This window comes from Leuciscus leuciscus (assembly GCF_965113295.1).
Source record: "Leuciscus leuciscus genome assembly, chromosome: 2".
In the NCBI taxonomy this organism is placed as follows: Eukaryota; Metazoa; Chordata; class Actinopteri; order Cypriniformes; family Leuciscidae; genus Leuciscus; species Leuciscus leuciscus.
In genome coordinates, this window is record NC_138726.1 from 52,698,803 (window position 1) to 52,720,768 (window position 21,966).

The 21,966-nt window shown below is 39.8% G+C and overlaps 2 protein-coding genes across 6 annotated transcripts in view; both read right to left on the reverse strand.

The window, feature by feature from the left end:
- Window positions 1-5,058, reverse strand: part of chd3 (chromodomain helicase DNA binding protein 3) — a 62,633-nt gene extending 57,575 nt beyond the window's left edge. For 4 of the 5 annotated variants that reach the window (XM_082147670.1, XM_082147667.1, XM_082147666.1 and 1 more), the window contains exons 1-3: window positions 4,701-5,058; window positions 2,264-2,406; window positions 547-720 (exon numbers count right to left, since the gene is read on the reverse strand). In XM_082147670.1, the coding sequence (XP_082003796.1) occupies window positions 547-720; window positions 2,264-2,406; window positions 4,701-4,866 (483 nt within the window). In that variant the 5' untranslated portion in view covers window positions 4,867-5,058. The remainder of the gene's footprint in view (window positions 1-546; window positions 721-2,263; window positions 2,407-4,700) is intronic. The other variant, XM_082147668.1, reaches the window with a different exon arrangement.
- A 1,741-nt stretch (window positions 5,059-6,799) lies between these two features.
- On the reverse strand, window positions 6,800-21,960 carry cyb5d1 (cytochrome b5 domain containing 1). The gene is given in 6 exon segments (XM_082148035.1): window positions 6,800-7,266; window positions 18,396-18,614; window positions 20,337-20,393; window positions 20,395-20,414; window positions 20,522-21,627; window positions 21,677-21,960. Coding segments are annotated over 5 exon segments (645 nt in total). The 5' UTR covers window positions 20,643-21,627; window positions 21,677-21,960; the 3' UTR covers window positions 6,800-7,038.
- Between the last annotated feature and the right edge of the window lie 6 nt (window positions 21,961-21,966).

Below are 21,966 nucleotides of genomic sequence, written 5' to 3' on the forward strand. Positions count from 1 at the left end.
TACGTCAGAAACTGAACACACATCTGTAAAGCCTATGGTGTGATGATGTTTAACTATTCGTCGATGTCTTGCTCTGGAGGCAGTCATATGCAAATGTATTTGCCTATGTGACGTCACAGATCCCGCAATATAAAAATGAGCTGTTTTCTAGATTAAATAAATGCTTTGTTTATAATGATGAGGACGTTTTAAGCTAAGAAACTTGCAGGATGTTTTAACGGTATACAAACAGACCTATTACTATATGTCAAAAGATCAAAGGAAATTTGATTTCTCATGCCATGGCCCCTTTACATTTATTTGTTCATGAGACTACATCTTCTTCATTAAATAAAGTACGTCCACAGAAAAATGCAATTCCTACTTAACTTTACTTGAGCCAAACAAGTATGTTTACTTTATCAGTTTTCATTCTCTAAGTTGAGTATTAAATTGTACACTTTATAATGAGCTGATTGTGTTTTGATACAGAAGAGAATAAGGAAAAACAAAACCATGTGACTCAGCATGCAGAGCAAGAAAAGACAGAGATCGCAAATGGATAACCTTTGTGGTCTCTTCATGTGTGCTGTCTTCATCCTCTTTCTTCTTTTTCTTGGTTTTCTTCTCTTTTTTATCCTTGTGTTTCTTCTTCTTTTTCTTCTCCCCTCCGTAATCGCTGGCAGCACTGTCAGAGTTCATGGCACAGTCCGGTTCTGAGTCTCTCTCTATGTCACTGTCCTGAAAGAGGCGGAGAAAGTGAGATCAACCTTAAGAACATATCATTGGAGCTATCAATATACTGCATTCATTTAATACATATAATTATAAAAACAATAATGTGACAATAAATTTGCACAATTACTTTTAAATGTACACCACGTTTTTTTTAATTCAAAATCAACCAAAATTTTGTCAATGCATCATCAATCCTTTTTCCAAAACGTGTTTTTGTCTTACCCTGATTCACTATGGTAAGCCTATGATAAGTGTTTATATTTTAGACCTGTCGGGATGGTTTTCAGGGGATATTGTGTACATGCGTCCCTCGCCCGTGCGTGTCTCGTCATATCCGTAAATAGAGAAAACTTGCTCCGGCTACTTTGGCGTGTGTCTGATGTTGGAGTGGCAGACGTTAGTTTCACAACGAGTGAGAAAGGTTGACATGGAGAAGCTAAATCTCCAAACTCCGGGAATAAACCCGTTTTAAACAAACGCCCAACAGAGGAGATTCTGCTGGCAAAAAGAGAACGAGTCAGAGCTCGTAATAAAACAAGAATCAACATTGACTTGGCTTTTCGGAGATAACAAGAACTGAAGGATTCGAAATGTTGTAAAAGCAACGCGGAGATGATGTTTTTATCACTCAACAGCCATATGTAGTTCATTGTAACGCATTATTTATTGTGAAGGCTCATTTCATTATGGTTGTTGTAGCGCTGTGCTGGTATTTATGTACCATATCCATTAATATGTAAAGCTACAGTAACGTCTTCAGCTAGTCAGCTTGAGATCCTTTCCATCTAACCTGGTTATATCTCTTAAGCCTATAGTGAATGTTTTATGAGCAGCAGGATAATATATCTCTTTCTCTCTTTTAGTTATGAGAAAGAACCATATTCATCCATACAGTCACGCAGAGCCAAAGCAAAACCAAAACAATGTTCATCTGCAAAATGCACGCAGTTTTGTTTTTTAACTGTCTGCTAAAGTGGCCAAAAGTTACATAGTGTACCTTTAAATGATTCTCTCATCCACAATTTTGTATTATCTCCATTCAAGGGGCTCTTTTCAATATATATATATATATATATATATATATGAAGAGTTCAGATGCAAAAGCCTCTAAATGCCATTTGAAATTTTCTTATAGAATGATCATTTTTATCAAGCTTGTATATTTCAGTTCAGTAATTTCACTTAAATGATAATTAATAGGTAATCTTCATTGCCATTTAAGTGAAATTATTTAATTTAAATATACGAGCTTGATAAAAATGATCATTTTAGAAGAAAATTTCAGATGGCATTTAGAGGCTTTTGCATCTGAACTCTTCATATACATATGCATATATAACTTATATAATTTGTATCATATATATGATATATTATAATATGTAATATTTTGATATATTGTAATTCATAAGGGCTAATTAATCAGCATTTCATGTATTTTGACTTAAATTTGTAATTTAATTAAAAAGAATTGATGATTCACAGCTTACTATTAACTAAAAGTTGAATGAAAAATGCATTCGAACAGAAAAACACATCAACCACATACTATTTTTTTGCGCTTGCGCGCTTTGGTCATCTTCCCCTCCTTGTCCTTGTCTTTCTTCTTCGTCTCTTTCTTTTTCTTAGGACCTCGTTTCTTTTTCCCCAGGTTATCCCTGTCTGATGTCTCGCCAATGTCGTCTCCATCATCTAAGTGAGAGAGATGCAGGGAAATGAGGGAACATGGGAGGACTGATGAAATTAAAGTGACCGTAATTCTTTGCAAACCCTCTGAGGTATCCTTCAAATCATTTCCCACTTCAATTATTGAACAACACGAGCGGTGCAGAGACCGAGACTGTCACATAGGAAATAAGTCATTCCACTTATGACTTAAACTAAGCTGTAGTATTTAATGAATTAATCTCACAAACATAATTATCTACATGACCTAATTATGACAGCCGGCTCGCATGGAAAGCTATTTACAGAGTGAATTTTAAGATGATGATAAATTTTGTATGTGGCACTCCATAAGATGAAAATTTCAGGTCACTGCATTAGAGGAGAATAAATTACTCTAAAGCCACCATGAAATCAAAATTGACAATTCTTTTTTTCTTTTTTTGGAATACTGCAGTATTTATTGTAAAAGATTTATCCATGCTCATAATTTTTTTTTTTTATGTGCCCTCATAATCTTTAATCAAAATAACTCACAACCTGTCACTCACATGAGATGACCAGTAGCAAACCACAACCATCAAACTTAAAACTCTCTCAGAATGTGTTTGTGTTGTCAGTTAACCTAACCAGTTTTCACATCTAAATCAAAAGGGGTTAATATTATATATTCCAAATAAGGTCCCTGTATTATGCTTCCATAAAAGGCGCTTTGACACAGACATCATCTTTCAGAAGGGGCAACTGCAGTCATGTGACAATTTACAGCAGCCATGTAAAAACGTTGACACGAAACTAAACCAGTCTATTCTTTCATTTAAAGCAGACAGCTCTGTGTAAAACACACAACTCTTTTAGCCCATTTAAATTCAAAAACATTCTGGACATAATATTACCAAGTCCAAAATATAACTCAACATGCCTAATAAACCTGACGATATTAGTTAAGGCTACACCAACGAAAGATCTTTTCTTTTCTTTTTTTAAGGGTCAAATAAGATAGAAATACCTTCTCACGTTAAAAAGTACACCTACTCACTTTCTAGTTTTACACTGCATTATACAGCTTGTTTTTGTAAATGTAGCACCGTATCTGCACTGTATCATCATATCATGTCTGACTAACAGCAGATAGCGCAGAAGTATCGCCATTGCGTTAAGATTAATGAGTTGGATTTGATAGTGTCTTTGTTGCTGGGGCGCGCGCGCGCGGGCAGAGCCCCCCCCTCCAGCCAGAGGCGGCAGAAACACACACTCGAGGCTCGGGGATTGAAAGGCCGTGAGCTAAGCTGATGCTCCCCTCGCCGTGAACTCCTGCACCCGGAGTGAGAGACCACCAGATGATCCGCACATGGAGGTCGCGGGGGCGAGACAGGACGCGCGTGCTGCTGCTGACTGACTCACGCGCACTGTGGGAATGCGTGAGACACACACTACACGAGGCCCCAAATATAAAAGTTAGAATTAACTAAAGTTATTTTAAAGAAAAATAGTATTTAAAAATTGTGGTGTCACAAATTATTTTACCAGTTGTTATAAAAAAATAAATATAAAAAACCCCATTACTCATCACATTCCTCGTAATAATATGACAGCGTCATGTTTATAAAAAGCTTTGATTGTGCACGGTAAGATAGTACATTAATCGACTGAATAGTGGAACTTTTGACTCATCACTATCTCTGTTGATGTCATATGCCATACACATAATAATACAGCGGTTTTTTGACATAGTCACAGTCAAACAGCCTGAGGGATGATGACAGAGGACAAACTGTCATGACATTTTGCAAAGTGAAAGCATAGCAGATCTCTGAACAAGGCGGCAGTGGGTCGGGTCAAGTTTATTTACATTGTCACAATCAAAGCGGTAACAGTTAGTCCTGATACTCGCGCCTCTTTCTGACCCGCATTTAGATCAATGCATTGGCTTGTTATTCTGTATCTGCTTAAGTAAATATCCGCAACCTTCAGGGTAACCAAAAAAAAAAAAAAAAAAAAAGAGAGAGAGAGAGAGAGAGATGATGGCAGCTTAATGATCCTTTGTCAGATCACCGCGGGAGATGAAAAAGCACCATCATATGACAAGACCTGATGAATGACACAGACGGGACAGAGAGAGAGGGGATCGGTCAACTTTAGCCAAACTCTATGCAACTCTTTGCCGAAATGCACGCGGATAAATAAAGCATGCACAATTCCTAACAGCATCAGAGCATCCATGATGAAGTATATACAGTCGCGCAGATGTCGCAGTTTAAGGGTGATTCGCGTTTGTTTCGATGTGTTTTTGTGCCCCGCGCGCGCGGACTGTACGGTACCTGGCGCGGCTCTTGCTGCAGTTTCTCGAGGCGCCGCCGGCGAGTTTATGTCGCTTGCGTTCTCGTCCAGGTCTCCGTCGTCTTCTTCTTCTTCATCAAAATCTCCTCCCTCGGAATTAACCGCCGTGCCCTCATCTTCCTCACAAGAACGGAGAAGAGAGGACATTATATTCCCGCTGGTGACCCCGTTCCGCGAGATCCAAAAGTGTATTCCGTCCGAATTATGATATTTATTTAATATTCAAATCGACACACAAAAAGTGGGGGGCGTTTTGGAATATTTTACACTACAAGGCAGAGAAACAAAGATGGCCGCCCTTATATTTATTTTTTAACAACCCCCCCCCCATAAGAAAAATCCCCTTACATAAAAATGGCTGACTATATTATTTCAGAACGCCCCCCCTCCTCCTCCTCCTCCTCCTTTTTTCTCTTTCTCTCTCTCTCTTTCTCTCCTGTCTCCCCTCCCTTCTTAAAAATAATCACACTGTAACTGGAGGGGGGAGTATAGCTCATTGCACTTGTATTTCATTTCATTTTTATTGTGTGATCTTTCTCTCTCACTGCTTCAGACTTGCCTGGTTTGTAACTCTGTTTTTTCTGCAAGTGCACGTAGTAACGCACGCGCGCACTGCAGAGAGCAACACGAATCTAACAAACATGGCCACCTTAATATTCTTTAAAGCCCCCACCTTTGTAAAAACAAATCCACAAAAGAAAAAGAAAAAAGAAAAAGAGCTGGAGCGAAAGGGCTGATGTGAGGTTGGCTCGAGGGGGAGCGCTGCCGCAGCCATGCCCACACTTACATCATGTTGCATTGCTTAAAAATTAACTATTTGAGGTGAGGACAAAACAAAGCAAGTTATCAAAGCTGCAAAAAATAGAATAATTATTAGCGAATGGAAATGGCATAGATAGATCATTCCACGTGTTTAGCTGCTGATTTACACTAATAGTTTGCAAATGCACATAAGTACTGCATTCTAAACGCTGACACTTTTCAAGGATGCATGCCACAAGTTTCCATGCAAACCAGAGCAGCTTATGCACATTTTCCAACTTGAAATAGGCCTACCCCTTCTTTGATTAAACTTGCAGTTCGTTTATATATATAATTATATAACAATTGACGCCCCCAAGATATGTCTGGTACTTCTGCTATATAAAGAAAAAGCTGCACATTTAAAAAAATATAATAAAATAATAATAATAGTAATAATATATATATATTTTTTGTTTGTTTACAGAAACTAGTGGCAATATAATTAATTTAATAATAAATATTTATATAAATAGTTGAAATTATATTTCTAACAACATTTACTTTTACTGTTATAATTACATTAAATAAAATACAATTGCATAACTACAGAAGCAGTTTAAATAACAATGTCAGTTTACATTTTATTAATGAATTTACATGACTTTTCTAGTCATTTGTGAATACAGTTTTTTATTATTAATTTTACTCACAAATTGCAATTTCTAACCATTAAAATATTTAAATATATCTGTTATAGAAATGTTTATGACTTTTTTAAGATTTGACTAATTTGCATGACTTTTCCAGGTCTACAAATCACACTTTTAAAATTCCTTAAATATCCAGGTTTTCTAAGACTGTGGGAAACCCCAGTTATTTAGTAAAAATGACAAGTGTTTGGGGGAATTAATTCAAATAAGAAATATGACATCAGCTCACATCTTGAGCTTTAAAGTATATGTTGTCTTATTTTAAATAATTTTAAGCCATCTTTAGGCCCCCGAGGCCCCGGATCCCCTGGTTGATTGTTCTTTCTTGCAATTGTTGAAGAATTGAAAAAGAATCTTCTTGATTGTTCTTTCTTGTGCACACGACACAAAGACAAGCAGCAAATGAAACCGCTTGCCTAAAAGATGCACGTTTGCTGATGTTAATGGCATCACAAAAATGAGTCTCATAAAGTAGTGATTTCATTGATATGTTGGTTGCATGAAATCAATTCTGTGTACATGCATACATTTATAATGCAAGTTAATTAGGGTTGAGAGCCCGCTGTGGCCTACAATACAGTAGCTGCTGCATTTCCTCAGAGCAATTACCATGGCAACCACCAGACTTTATGGTTCAGGGGTTTATTATGTAGGCTGACATTCATCTTTTTTATTCTGTTGCACGGCATTTGATTGGATGAAGCCCAGAGAGCTGCAATAAGATAACCATAGACAGAAATCGATAAAGCACTGAACACATAAATAGTTGATGTGGCGTTCTTGCTCAGATGGCTATAAATTTGCTAGCAGTGGATACAATATTCTAATGAATTATATGCCATTGTTCATATTAATGCATACGTCTTTAGAGTTCAGTGAGGTCGTCGTTAAAATACAGGCAAATGGATGGAGAGAAGAGGTTACAGTCTGGACTTCCGCAGTAAGACTCGTCCTCTTCAGGGATGCCGTTTTCACTCAGGGTCTTGCTCATGCCCAAATTTACACCATTGTGTTTCCAGGTGTAGCTCGATGCATGGGAATTGTAGCACAGGTATCGCTGGAGAATCTCATCCAAGGTCTCCTCTGAGCATACCTGCATAAAAAAACAAAAACAACTGCTTAAAATAACTATCTGGCTGCTAAAAAGTGCTTCAAATATATGTTTATTTTCTGAACGGTGTAAATAAATACTTCTACAGAAAGACAGAGGGCAGGAATTTGTCTTAGGCCCAGGGAAAGATACCAAATCTTGTTTCAGCCATGGAATAAAAAAGGTAATTATGACTTTTTGGCCAGGTTTCACAGACAGGGTTTAGATTAAGCCAGGATTAGGTCTTAGTTTTATCAGGACGTTTAAGTAGCTTTTATAAACGTGCCTTAGAAAAAACATTACTGGTGTGAATCTTGAGACAAAACAAATGGCACTGACATATTTTAAGATATGTCAATGGATGCTTTCAGTTAAATCAGCTTAAACACGCATTTTAGTCTGGGACTAGGCTTAAGTCTTGTCTGTGTGTGGTTTATCTCACAATTATGACTCTCTTTGTTTCAGACTTGAGAGTTTATATTTCCCAATTCTGAGTTTATATCTAAACTTGGAAAAAAGTCTGAACTGCGAGATATAAACTCACATTCAATAATTTTTCCACATTTAATACATTTTAGCTAACTGTGATTTGTATATGTACATTTCTGAAATACATAACTTAGACAGTTACCTCTGATAACAGATCACTCTAAATTGTAATGTAGACACATGCATTTTCTGTAAAGCTGCTTTAAAACTATGTGTAATGTGAAAAGCTCAATACAAATAAATGTGAATTTAATTGAATTTCTGACTTTTTTCTTGCACTTCCGAGTTTATATCTCCCAATTCTGAGGTTATATATAAACTCGGAACTGTGAGAAAAAGTCTGAATTGTGAGATATAAACTCGTAATTCTGAAAAAAAAGTCTGAATTGTGAGATATAAACTCGTAATTCTGAAAAAAAAAGTCTGAATTGTGAGATATAAACTCGTAATTCTGGGAGGAAAAAGTCTGAATTGTGAGAATAAACACGGAATTCTGGGGGAAAAAAGTCTGAATTGTGAGATATAAACTCGGAATTCTGGGGGGGAAAAGTCTGAATTGTGAGATATAAACTCAGAATTCTGGGGGGAAAAAGTCTGAATTGTGAGATATAAACTCGGAATTCTGGGGGAGGGGGGGGGGGAGTCTGAATTGTGAGATATAAACTCGGAATTCTGGGGGGGGGGTCTGAATTGTGAGATACAAACTCGGAATTCTGGGGGGGGGGGGGTCTGAATTGTGAGATATAAATTCGGATTTCTGGGGGGAAAAGTCTGAATTGTGAGATATAAACTCGGAATTCTGGAAAAAAAAGTCTGAATTGTGAGATATAAACTCGATATTCTAAGGGAAAAAAGTCTGAATTGTGAGATATGAACTCGGAATTCTGGGGGGGGGGAAATCTGAATTGTGAGATATAAACTCGGATTTGTGGGGGGAAAAAGTCTGAATTGTGAGATATAAACTCGGATTTCTGGGGGGAAAAAGTCTGAATTGTGAGATATAAACTCGGAATTCTGGAAACAAAAGTCTGAATTGTGAGATATAAACTCGGAATTCTGGAAAAAAAAGTCTGAATTGTGAGATATAAACTCGGAATTCTGGGGGGAAAAATCTGAACTGTGAGATATAAATCATAATTCCCCCCCCCCCAAAAAAAGGTCTGAATTGTGAGATATAAACTCGTAATTCTGAAAAAAAAGTCTGAATTGTGAGATATAAACTCATAATTCTGGGGGGGGGAAAGTATGAATTGTGAGATATAAACTCGGAATTCTGGGGGGGGGGGGGGTCTGAATTGTGAGATATAAACTCGGAATTCTGGGGGGGAAGTCTGAATTGTGAGATATAAACTCGGAATTCTGGGGGAAAAAGTCTGAATTGTGAGATATAAACTCGGAATTCTGGGGGGGGGGGTCTGAATTCTGAGATATAAACTCGGAATTCTGGGGGGGAAGTCTGAATTGTGAGATATAAACTCGGAATTCTGGGGGAAAAAAGTCTGAATTGTGAGATATAAACTCGGAATTCTGGGGGGGGGGGGAAGTCTGAATTGTGAGATATAAACTCGGAATTCTGGGGGGGGAAAAGTCTGAATTGTGAGATATAAACTCGGAATTCTGGGGGGGGGAAGTCTGAATTCTGAGATATAAACTCGGAATTCTAAGGGAAAAAAGTCTGAATTGTGAGATATGAACTCGGAATTCTGGGGGGAAAAATCTGAATTGTGAGATATAAACTCGGAATTCAGGGGGGGGGGGGTCTGAATTCTGAGATATAAACTCGGAATTCTGGGGGGGGAAGTCTGAATTGTGAGATATAAACTCGGAATTCTGGGGGAAAAAAGTCTGAATTGTGAGATATAAACTCGGAATTCTGGGGGGGGGGAAGTCTGAATTGTGAGATATAAACTCGGAATTCTGGGGGGGGAAAAAGTCTGAATTGTGAGATATAAACTCGGAATTTTGGGGGGGGAAGTCTGAATTGTGAGATATAAACTCGGAATTCTAAGGGAAAAAAGTCTGAATTGTGAGATATGAACTCGGAATTCTGGGGGGGAAGTCTGAATTGTGAGATATAAACTCGGAATTCTGGAAACAAAAGTCTGAATTGTGAGATATAAACTCGGAATTCTGGAAAAAAAAGTCTGAATTGTGAGATATAAACTCGGAATTCTGGGGGGAAAAATCTGAACTGTGAGATATAAATCATAATTCCCCCCCCCCAAAAAAAAGGTCTGAATTGTGAGATATAAACTCGTAATTCTGAAAAAAAAGTCTGAATTGTGAGATATAAACTCATAATTCTGGGGGGGGGAAAGTATGAATTGTGAGATATAAACTCGGAATTCTGGGGGGGGGGGGGTCTGAATTGTGAGATATAAACTCGGAATTCTGGGGGGGAAAAAAGTCTGAATTGTGAGATATAAACTCGGAATTCTGGGGGAAAAAGTCTGAATTGTGAGATATAAACTCGGAATTCTGGGGGGGGGGGGTCTGAATTGTGAGATATAAACTCGGAATTCTGGGGGGGAAGTCTGAATTGTGAGATATAAACTCGGAATTCTGGGGGAAAAAAGTCTGAATTGTGAGATATAAACTCGGAATTCTGGGGGGGGGGGAAGTCTGAATTGTGAGATATAAACTCGGAATTCTGGGGGGGGAAAAGTCTGAATTGTGAGATATAAACTCGGAATTCTGGGGGGGGGAAGTCTGAATTGTGAGATATAAACTCGGAATTCTAAGGGAAAAAAGTCTGAATTGTGAGATATGAACTCGGAATTCTGGGGGGAAAATCTGAATTGTGAGATATAAACTCGGAATTCAGGGGGGGGGGGGGGGTCTGAATTCTGAGATATAAACTCGGAATTCTGGGGGGGGAAGTCTGAATTGTGAGATATAAACTCGGAATTCTGGGGGAAAAAAGTCTGAATTGTGAGATATAAACTCGGAATTCTGGGGGGGGGGAAGTCTGAATTGTGAGATATAAACTCGGAATTCTGGGGGGGGAAAAAGTCTGAATTGTGAGATATAAACTCGGAATTCTGGGGGGGGGAAGTCTGAATTGTGAGATATAAACTCGGAATTCTAAGGGAAAAAAGTCTGAATTGTGAGATATGAACTCGGAATTCTGGGGGGAAAAATCTGAATTGTGAGATATAAACTCGGATTTCTGGGGGGAAAAAGTCTGAATTGTGAGATATAAACTCGGATTTCTGGGGGGAAAAAGTCTGAATTGTGAGATATAAACTCAGAATTCTGGGGGGAAAAATCGGAACTGTGAGAAATAAATCATAATAAAAAAAAATAAAAAAAGGTCTGAATTGTGAGATATAAACTCGGAATCCTGGTGTGCCGAGCAGGACGAGGACAAGGGCCGTGAGAGAGCGGCACGAAGCCGGTGGCGTGATAATTGATGAGCGACACCTGTGCGACGCACCGGTCTCGTATCTCTCACAGAGGAGCGGAGAGGCTGGCAACACACTGGCTGCGTGGCGTGAGTGTGGCGTTTTCTATGTCTTTGCACACCAGAAACGTGTCTGACGCGGCGCTGCTGCTGCTAGGTGACATATGATAAGCCTCATTGGTGATATATTCCGATCGACATATGGGGAGAGAGTTGTCGAAGGCCTATACTTCATGTTAAACATAAATATATAGCAGCAAAGACAACGTCGGCAGTATTGACGGCAAAATAGGCTACAGAATATTTAATTCTGTATTGACAGGTGCAATATTTGAAAATCGATAATATTTTTTAAATTACATTTAAAGCTGCATTTATGTCAAAACCTAAAGACTTTCAAACATCAAAATGTCATTTATTAATATGTATTCGTGTCAAAATGACATATAAACATCTTTTCCTATTCTATTTTGCCTGGAAACGCGTCCAACACGCTTGCGTGAAAAATAGGCGTTGGTTCAATTTCTAGCATGCATGCGTTTTCTGCGCGGCTCGTGCCGCGCCTGAGACGCGTGTGTCACGCAGGCAGTGTGCAAGCTCTAACCCCTAATTTCCACCAACTGCGGAACGGCGGCGGAGTCAATAGGTTTCCATTAAAGTCAATGAGTGTATTTTCACTAACTGCGGAACGGCTGCGTTCCAACTCCGGCGATCCGCAGCCCTCCGGAGCAGATACGCAGAGCTTCTATTTTTGCCGGATGCCGGAGAGATCCGCAGCAATTCAGCACTTATATCGCGCGATCATACGTGAATTCAAGAGATCTCATGGGTCCTCCTCAGGGGGGCAATGTTTCATAAAAAATTGAAGCTTCCCCGGGGGCCGCCATTGATTAGCAGACCCTCACCTGCTGTTAGCATTCCATTGACTCCCATTCATTTTGGCGTCACTTTGACAGCGAATAACTTTACATCTGAGGCGTTTAAAGACTCCATTTGTCCATTATTTATTTCTAAAGAAACACGAAAATGTACAAAAGGCTCCATTACCTTGTATCTTACGTTATGGCCCCGTATAAGCAGTTTTTGTAAAAATAGGCAAACGATTGCGACATAACCACGTGACTCTCTGTCGCACTGTAGAGAAATTACCGTATGGACAGGAGGAGAAGCTCACGGGCAATCGGGGGGACGTGCAGGCAAAATGACAAAATAATGAATCAGAATACTTTAGCAAAAGTTGCTCCTAGCTCATGGACACCTCCTACTCACGCTCTCCGTCGCTGCAAGTTTCGGAAGGGAATGATTCAGATTTATCTTGGAAGACTTACAACTTGGCACAGCTACTAGAAGACAGACAGGTTGCTCACGTCACATCTACGTCGTCAAGCTCAGTTTGAGTCTGCGCAGTACGCTCAGCCATCAGGAAGTGAGTGCTTCTAATTGACTTCACTTTTCTCCTTTGAATCCAATGGGGTCGCTGTGTCCATTTCTTTTACTGTCTATGGTCCTCCTGACTTCAGCTGTCAGTCATGGCTGCAGCCGTTCCGCAACAAATCCGGAACTGGTGGGTATTGATCATAGAGGTATTGATGGATGGCGGAGCACAGAGCCGACACGCAGCGGAGCTGATCCGCAGCCGTTCCGCAGTTGGTGGAAATCCGGGGTAACCTGTTAACATGGGAACCGAAATAAAAACGGCCACGCCACGCAGCCAATGTGTTGCCGGCCTAAAGGAGGAGCGACGACAGTGAAGAGCGAGAGAGGACAGGCCTGAACTTGTGTTGTGTTTTATTTTATTGTGACAGCAGTCGTCCGTGAGGGGCTGCTGTCTTTTACTTTCGTTTTGTATTTGTTTTATTTTTATCATTAAAATGTATTTGAATGTTCGCCGATTCCCGCCTCCTTCTTCCCATAACATCTGAACTGCTTTACACTGGAGCTGAAACCCGGGAAGAAGGAGGAACGCGCTGTCAAAGAGCCCTCCCCGCTGTAGGGAATCAGCGGTGCCATCGAGGATGGCGGGCAGTTTCCGTCGCCATGGACCCTCGGGGCGGTGCGCTGGAGTGAGTTGCCGGGGGGCTAACGTCCGTGAGGGAGTGGAGGAGTCGCCGCCATGGGCCGGAGGAGGAGCAGGGAACGGGGGACTCCTGCCGACTGTCCGAACACAGAGGAGCCGTCGCCGTCCACCAGGTGGCGGAGGAGTGTCGAGCCGTCCACCGAGGGCTATCCAGCGCCACCGCCAGGCACCGCGGAGAAGATCACCCAGCTGGTGGAGGACCAGATGGCAGCGTTGTGGGAGCCGGACCAAGAATTTTTTTTCTTTTTTTCTCTCCCCTCTCTCGTGCCTGTCGCTCCTCATGCTTCCGTCTCCTTTTCTCTCGCCTCGTCTGTCCATACCCCCAGATACCGCAGCCGCCGTGTCCGGTCTCCCCGGAGGAGGGGGAGGGGGGAGTAGAGCGCAGTCTCGTGGGTACCCCCCGGCCTGCGAGGGGCGATGGGGGTATGTGGCTAGCAGGACGAGGCCAAGGGCCGTGAGAGAGCAGGACGAGGCCAAGGGCCGTGAGAGAGCGGCACGAGGCCGGTGGCGTGATTACTAACTGTACGTTCACACCGCCACCGACTTGAGCTTCCAAAGTTACTGGAAGTCATTCATTTTCAATGGAAGCTGGCTTCTCTCAGCTGCAAGGAGCATCAAATCCATCGCCGTCGCGTTTTGGCCGTTTTGAGCGTCAATCAGAAAGTTGAAAGTATCTCAACTTTATGGTAATGAGCTATGACACGGTTCAGCGGCAAGCATAGACAGTAAAAGAAATGGACACAGTGACCCCATAGATTTCAACGGAGAAAAGTGAAGCAAATTAGAAGCACTCACTTCTTGATGGCTGAGCGTACTGCGCAGACTCAAACTGAGCTTGATGACGTAGATGTGACGTGAGCAACCTGTCTGACAGTTGTAAGTCTTCCAAGAGAAATCTGAATCATTCCCTTCCGAATCTTGCAGAGACGGAGAGCGTGAGTAGGAGGTGTCCATGAGCTAGGTGCAGGAGCGACTTTATGACTCTCTATGGGCTTCTCCCTTGACTTTATCGGACTTTATGCCTCCACGTCCCCCCGATTGACTGCGAGCTTCTCCTCCTGTCTATACGGTAATTTCCAGAGAGTCGCGTGGTTATGACGCAATCGTTAGCCTATTTTTACAAAAACTGCTTCTACGTGGCCATAACGTAAGATACAAGGTAATGGAGCCTTTTATACATTGTCGTGTTACTTTAGAAATAAACAATGGACAAATAGAGTCTTTAAACGCCTCAGATGTAAAGTTATTCGCTGTTAAAGTGACGCCAAAATGAATGGGAATCAATGGAATCCTAACAGCAGGTGATGGGGCGGCAAGCAGCGGCAAAACGCCAGAAACCCATCAGAATATAGACGTCCTTCGTGCTGGCTGATTCCGGAGAAACGTACGATGTAAACTTTCGTTCCTTCCAAAACATTAGTTCCGGGAAAATGGAGAAGCTGATCATCGCCGTTGCTGGGTTTCCTATCATTATCGGATTAATTGCACAGTTATAGAGTTATAGAGTTAAAGTTGATCATTTGCATGTGTTTTTAAGTCCTGTCAGTTTAACAGGGCGCGCTTGACAGGGCATATATAAGAACCAAGCGGCAACCTCCCGTCTCTCTCTTGAAACCAACACGGTAGTGAATTCAATGGCAATTCATCGACTGGCCGTTTGAGGCACCAGAAGTGAGTCAAATCTGTATCTCCCCCATGTTAAAATACCCAACTTTACAGCAGAAAAAAACACGTTTACAGCCTGCTGCAAAAAGTGGCTTTGGTCTATACAGCTTATTTTTCCCTTCATGACAACTGTGAGGGGGGTGAATTTGTTTATAACTCATCCGTTTACATTATATTAAGTCTTAAAGTTCTGCATAATTAAGGGCGTGTCCACTTTTGAGTGACAGGTGGATTCCCACTGCTCTGGTCATTCGTCATCATTAGCCGTTTGTCTGCTGTCTGTTAGCCGTCACATTACCTCAGCTCATTGTCTGACTGTAAAAATAAATAAATTCGGTGCCAAGATGGCGACGGTCGGCCACGCCCACTTTAGGCTTCAAAAACGGTCTTCAGAAACCTACGGGTGACGTCACGGACACTACGTCCATATTTTTTTACAGTCTATAAGAACGAGCAGAGAGAGAGAGAGAGAGAGCCCTGGCCGCGTGCGCAGAAAAAAACACTATTAATAATAATAATAATAGCTAATTATAATTTTTTCCCGACCAAATGTGACCAAAACGGTTATAAAAATGCTGTCATTATAAAAGGTTTCTAGTGTCAATGTATTGCTTGTTTTTTTTTCTGTTTACATTTCATGGTGTGACACAGACTTCAGAGCGGCCAAAGCGTCAACAAGCTTCCCCGTACTTTTTGACAAGCGCCCTTGAAAGGGCGGCCAGAGCTTCTTTGCAGCTCAAGTCGGTGGCGGTGTGAACGTACAGTAATGAGCGACACCTGCGCGACGCACCGGTCTTGTATCTCTCACGGAGGAGCGGAAGCATAAAGGAGGAGCGACGACAGTGAAGAGCGAGAGAGGACAGGCCTGGACTTATGTTGTGTTTTTTTTAATGTTTTGTTATGTAACAGCAGTCGTCTGTGAGGGGCTGCTGTCTTTTACTTTCGTTTTGTTGTTTATGTCATTAAAGTCTTTAAATGTTCGCCGGTTCCCGCCTCCTTCTTCCCATAACAATGAACTGCGTTACATCTGGGAAAAAAAGTCTGAATTGTGAGATATAAACTCAGAATTCTGGGGGGAAAAGTCTGAATTGTGAGATATAAACTCAGAATTCTGGGGGGAAAAGTCTGAATTGTGAGATATAAACTCGGAATTCTGAAAAAAAAGTATGAATTGTGAGATATAAACTCTGAATTGTACAGGGAAAATAGTCAGAATTGCAAGATGTTGAACAGTTTAGACATAACCTCATAACTTATTATTATTCTTTCTTATTATTCTTTTATTTTGGATAGCCCCTTGAGATGTACCATCTCATTTTCAAGGGGGTCCTTTCAATCACTGATTGAAAATAACAACAAGAGCCACACATGCTCAAAACATGACAATACACAATAACACATATAAAAAGAAAAACAGCACAAAAATAAAGACCAAACTCAACAGGACATCACTCACAGCATGTTCCCCCCTAAGACCAACCACCTCCCCAAATTATACAATAAATTACATGGTTTACATTGACAAAAATAAAATTTAATTAATAAAAAAAAACAAAAAAAAAACTACAGTTGAGTTTCTCATAATTCTGAGGGGGAAAACGAAACTCGCAATTCTGACTTCTTTTCTTGCACTTCCGAGTTTATATCTCTCAGAAAGGAGATGAAGGAGCATCTGGACAGAATGAAAACTGGCAGATGGTTGTTCAGCCCAGAGTTTATATAGCCTGGCTGCTGCTGAAGCAAGTAAATAAGCACGGTCAGTCTGAGAGCGCCTCTAATGCCAGAGGCTCAACATTAGGTCCATTTCCCTCAAGCTGGAAAAGGATCAGATGCAAAAGAGTGGGAGGGAGGATGACATCAAAAGATTGAGAGGAACTAGAAAGAGAAGAAATCCTGCCCTCCTCAGTTTGCTGCAGCACAGTGCAAGCATGCAATATAACATGTGGTCTGTGGAGTAAAACAGGCATTGTATCAGGAATTCCTGTGCTAAAAATCAAGTTTTTAATGTCGTTTATATGTCTATGTGGAGTTTTTAATATGCTTTAAAGATGCATTGTGTAATATTTAGGAGGATCTGTTGACAGAAATGCAATATCATATACAGAACTATGTTTTCAGTGGTGTATAAAGACCTTACTTAATGATCCGTTATGTTTTTATTACCTTAGAATGAGCCATTTCTATCTACATACAGCGCGGGTCCCCTTACATTGAAATGCGCTGTCATGTCTACAGTAGCTCTAAACGGACAAACGCGTTTCGTCACTATGTTGTTCTTCTTGCAAAAAAGCTAGATGATGAACACAATGATGAGCAAGTAACAATAATATTCGCAATAACATATCGTTTTACAGAATAATTAAGTCAAACTTATTTCTTAATTTATCTTCATAAAGAAACCTCATTGCTTAACTGGCTACAGACGACGACATCTTTTCCTGTCGTCCACCGTAACTTCTGTTGGTTGCAATTCGCAACCTCACCACTAGATGCCACTTAAAATTATACACTGCACCTTTAAGACAAACCATACTGTGCAAATTCATCAGTCAACACCATTGCTGAGTATTTTCTCCTTAAAACTGCAGTGAAACAAAGACAGTTTTAAAAACGTGGTTCTCTACATCACAAACATGTTATAACCAATCCGGTCACGAGGGGGGCGGGCTTTAGCATATCATTAACTATGCTGCCAGAGGGGTCTCAAGAGAACCCAGGTTATCCCAGTACATTTTACTGTTGATATAAAAAAAAATCTATTAAATTTAGCAATATAGCGGTATTATGTATATATGATGTATATTACAATGTTGTGATGAACTATATGCCCACTGACGTTCTAAGTTGCTCAAGGCGTTTCTAAGGATACTGATTTTTAGAAGACAGCTTTCTAAATCGGAGATGGCGAACGGGAACATGGTTTGTGAAACATTAGCAACACATTATTAGCTGTTTGATAAAGTAGTCAAGCCAAAGGCTAATCATATCAATTACTTTTATATGTCTGACATTGTAGAGAGCGATACATAAAACGCATCACCATTCTGATTCATCGACTTATATACAAGCCTGTATAATTCACTCTTCCTCTTCCTCTTCTTCTGAATCAGTTTCTGGTTCAAACATGGCTAATGTGGTTGAAATAGACTAACATTTCCACTTGCCATTGTGTAACGTTTACTACAGTAAAGCTGACCAAGTGGATCAGGTATTCTGAGCTGGTGTGAGTGAGTGGAGGCGGGGCTAATTTGCATATTAATGGTTCCACGTATACTAAATAAAGCAAGAGTGAAGAGTTACATTCAAGCTATTTTAAAGCATTTTAGTGATCAAATATGATTTTGAATACAGGGGGACTTTAAATAATTAATATGCACTTTTTAAGACACAATCCCGAAATCATTTTTGCAGATGAGTTAGCATTGTGTGTTTAACATTTTCTGCTTGTTGCAACTAAGAGGCAGTAACTCTATACTGTATACTCATATACTGGGCTACCTCCAGCCTCTGCTCCTGGGAGGTCAGAGTGTTGATAATGCGGATCCAGCGTGTTTTGGCAGACAGCAGCCCAACCTCATAGCGGTTTTCCTTCCACCACGGCTTCCCGAAGTCATTGGACCAGTCAGTGCGAGGGCAGGGAGGGGGTATGTGTATAAAGCGCCCCCTAGGGGTGTAGTATTTAATGCAGCCAGTCATCGGGTCAACATGGGTAAGAATCTGAAAGGGGAAAACACCACATTGAGAAGAACAATATATACAGACCCTTTCCAAAAAATTTGAATATCATGGAAAAGTTTATTTATTTCCATAATTCCATTCAAAACGTTAAACTTCCATAGATTATAGATTCAGGGCCCACAACTTAAACGATTTCAAGTATTTAGTTGTTTATTTGTACATAATTTGGGCTTCCAGCTCATAAAACACACGAAAACAGGATTTCAAAAAATTAGAATATTACATGAAATCACACAGTAATTACACAGTAATACCATGGTCATTGAACCAGGATTGAACCAGGTTTTGGTTCTTTTGGCAGTGTGGGCAGGTGCAAATCCTGCTGGAAAATGAAGTCAGCATCTCCATAAAGCTTGTCTGCTGAAGGAAGCATGAAGTGTTCTGGAAATGTCCTGGTAGACGGCTGCGTTGAGCGGTCGCACAGTGGACCAACACTAGCCGATGACATGGCTCCCCAAACCAACACAGACTGTGGAAACTTCACACTGGACTTCAAGCATCTTGAATTGTGTGCCTCTCCATTCTTCCTCCAGACTCTGGGACCTTGGTTTCCAAATGAGATGCAAAATTTGCTCTCATCAGAAAAGAGGACTTTGGTCCACTGTGCTTTATTAAATCCAGAGTCAACGCAGCCGTCTACCAGGACATTTTCAGAGCACTTCATGCTTCCTTCATTTTCCAGCAGGATTTGGTATTACTGTGTAATTACTGTGTGATTTCATGTAATATTCGAATTTTTTGAAATCCTGTTTTCGTGGGTTTTATGAGCTGGAAGCCCAAATTATGTACAAATAAACAACTAAATACTTGAAATCGTTTAAGTTGTGGACCCTGAATCTATAATCTATGGAAGTTTAACATTTTGAATGGAATTATGGAAATAAATAAACTTTTCCATGATATTCAAATTTTTTGGGAAAAGGGTCTGAATATTCAGTCAAACCAAAAGTTATTCAGACACCTGATATATATATATTTTTTATATATATATATTTTACAGGTGGGTTCAGGACACTATAGTTCATTTATGTAAGTGAGGATAGCAAAATAAAGTAAACTGTGACCTATTATACCCAAAAAATCTTCATACTGTGAAATACCAGTAACATTTATAAAAATTTGGGACCAAAATGATTCAGACACTTTGACCTGACCATGTTTTGCTTAAGTGTTTTTTTCTTTAATTGCTAATGCGACCTTTTTACACCACAGACTGAACAAAATTAAGCATTGCTTGTTAATTTGTTGACCTAAATTGTTGTTCTAATTGTGTACTTAAATTTAACAGCTGACAGATATTCAACCTAATTCAATTGTGAGACAGTCTAACCTTCTGTTAGACTGTCTCACAATTGAATTAGGTTGAATATCTGGCCAAAACCAGTGAAATATCAACTGATTTGATATCTCTGAGTTCTATAAGTTCTATATAACTATAACGAATAAACTGTGATAATGTGAGAAATGTTGAAGGTGTCTGAATAAATGTTGGTTTGACTGTATATATCAGTCCCATAATCTTGTCATATAAATGTTTTGTCATTCAGAAGATTAAGATAGTGTGGCAAAAAGAGAAGAAATTACTAAGAAAAGTTATGACATTTTTATTATGTGCAGTTATCTACAGTCCTTGTCTTTGCCAGATGACATGAAAATATTATATTTTCATTAAGTTTTGTCCACTGTTTTTGTGTGGCTTACGTCCTTTGTCTTTGGGTCAAACCAGTTACTGATGTCCTTTCCTGCACACTCTGTTATTAGGTTTCAATAACACATCACCTGTAATATGAGGAAGAGAGAGTCTTTTTGACATACTGCTTTGAATAAATGCCAAATAGTTATTTATTTTCTTTGTTTAATGATACGGTAGGCTACTAGTTGCTTACCTTTATATTCCTCCAGCAGTGGCGTCAGATCGTACACTTTGCCCAAATACGACACCCATATATCTTTGACAGTGTTGTGAAGGGACACCTCATTCGGCATGAAATACTTTGAGCGACGCATTTTAACAAACCTAATATTTTATAGAGATAAAACGGTTTACTCGATTTAGTAGCAGTAGTATTCAGGGACTGTAAAAGCTAGTTGTTGTTACATCGTTGCGAAACGTCCACGGAAGCGCGCACAAGCTCACTGGTTGTTGTGGTAACCGAGGCACTGAGGAGCGCGCAAGAGTGCTTTACGGAAGTCCAGAACCGCAAAGAGAGAAAAAGTAACGCAATTTTTTCTTCATTTGCTATTTTTCATAGGCTGTATCCTAAATCGCCCCCAATACCCCAGTCCACTAATTGGTTGGACAGAAAATCTGATGAAAACCTGAAGTGCTGCTGAGTGATGTCATCAAAATTCATTGATCCATATTGGCGGAAGTGAGAGACTGCAAGTTTTGAACGCTTAACTAAATGCGTAACTTAACTAAATCTTCTAAATGCGAATTTTGTCATTGTTTAAGAGCAGCCTAGCTTATAGATGACAGTAAGGCGAACATATTCATACTAAAAGCCAAAAACTTGATTTCATAGGGACTTTAAGGGTATGGGGGCGATTTCTGACAGCCATTATTACTTTGGTAACACTTTATAACAACGTCCAATTAGTTAACTTTAGTTTATGGATTAGCCAGACAACCCACCCTGCAAAAACTAATTTCCGGGAGATGGCACAACACTTCCCTAACTTTCAATAAAGTTCCATCAAAGAATAAAAACTGTCTCTCTTAGATGTACCCTCCTTACCAACTAAAAAAAAGACACTTGATAAACGAGTCCTCAAAATATTTTTTTTAAATACAGCATATCTTGGGAGTTTTTCATGATTTTGTTTATCTTAAAACAAATGAAAAACAAGCATAAAACATTAGGAAGACCCTTGTCCTTAACATCAGTGAGGTCAAGAAGACATTTGCTTTGGCATGTCGGCACAAACTAGCAATCGTAAACCCCCAAAAAACTGCAAATCTTTTAAATAATGGTGGCCGCATGTCATAAACCTTCAAATCATATATATATATATTATTTGAAGGTTTATGAGATATATACATAAATTTATTTATTTCCCACTAACTAGTGATTGCTTAAGTAGGTTGAACTTCAACTTGCAGGAGTAAATCATCAAGTTTACATAATAGTTTCAAAGCGTGGTTGTGGGAATTGACCTGTTGATATATTACACAAAAAACTTGGACCAAATAAAGGCTGCTTCATAGTCCGTCATCTGATTTATCATCTGCATCAGCTGTAGAATGATCATAAACTTTGTCATGTAACCTTTTAGCAAAGACTTCAGTAAAAAACTATTGTGCAAACTGGTATCAGATCGAAAGTGTCAG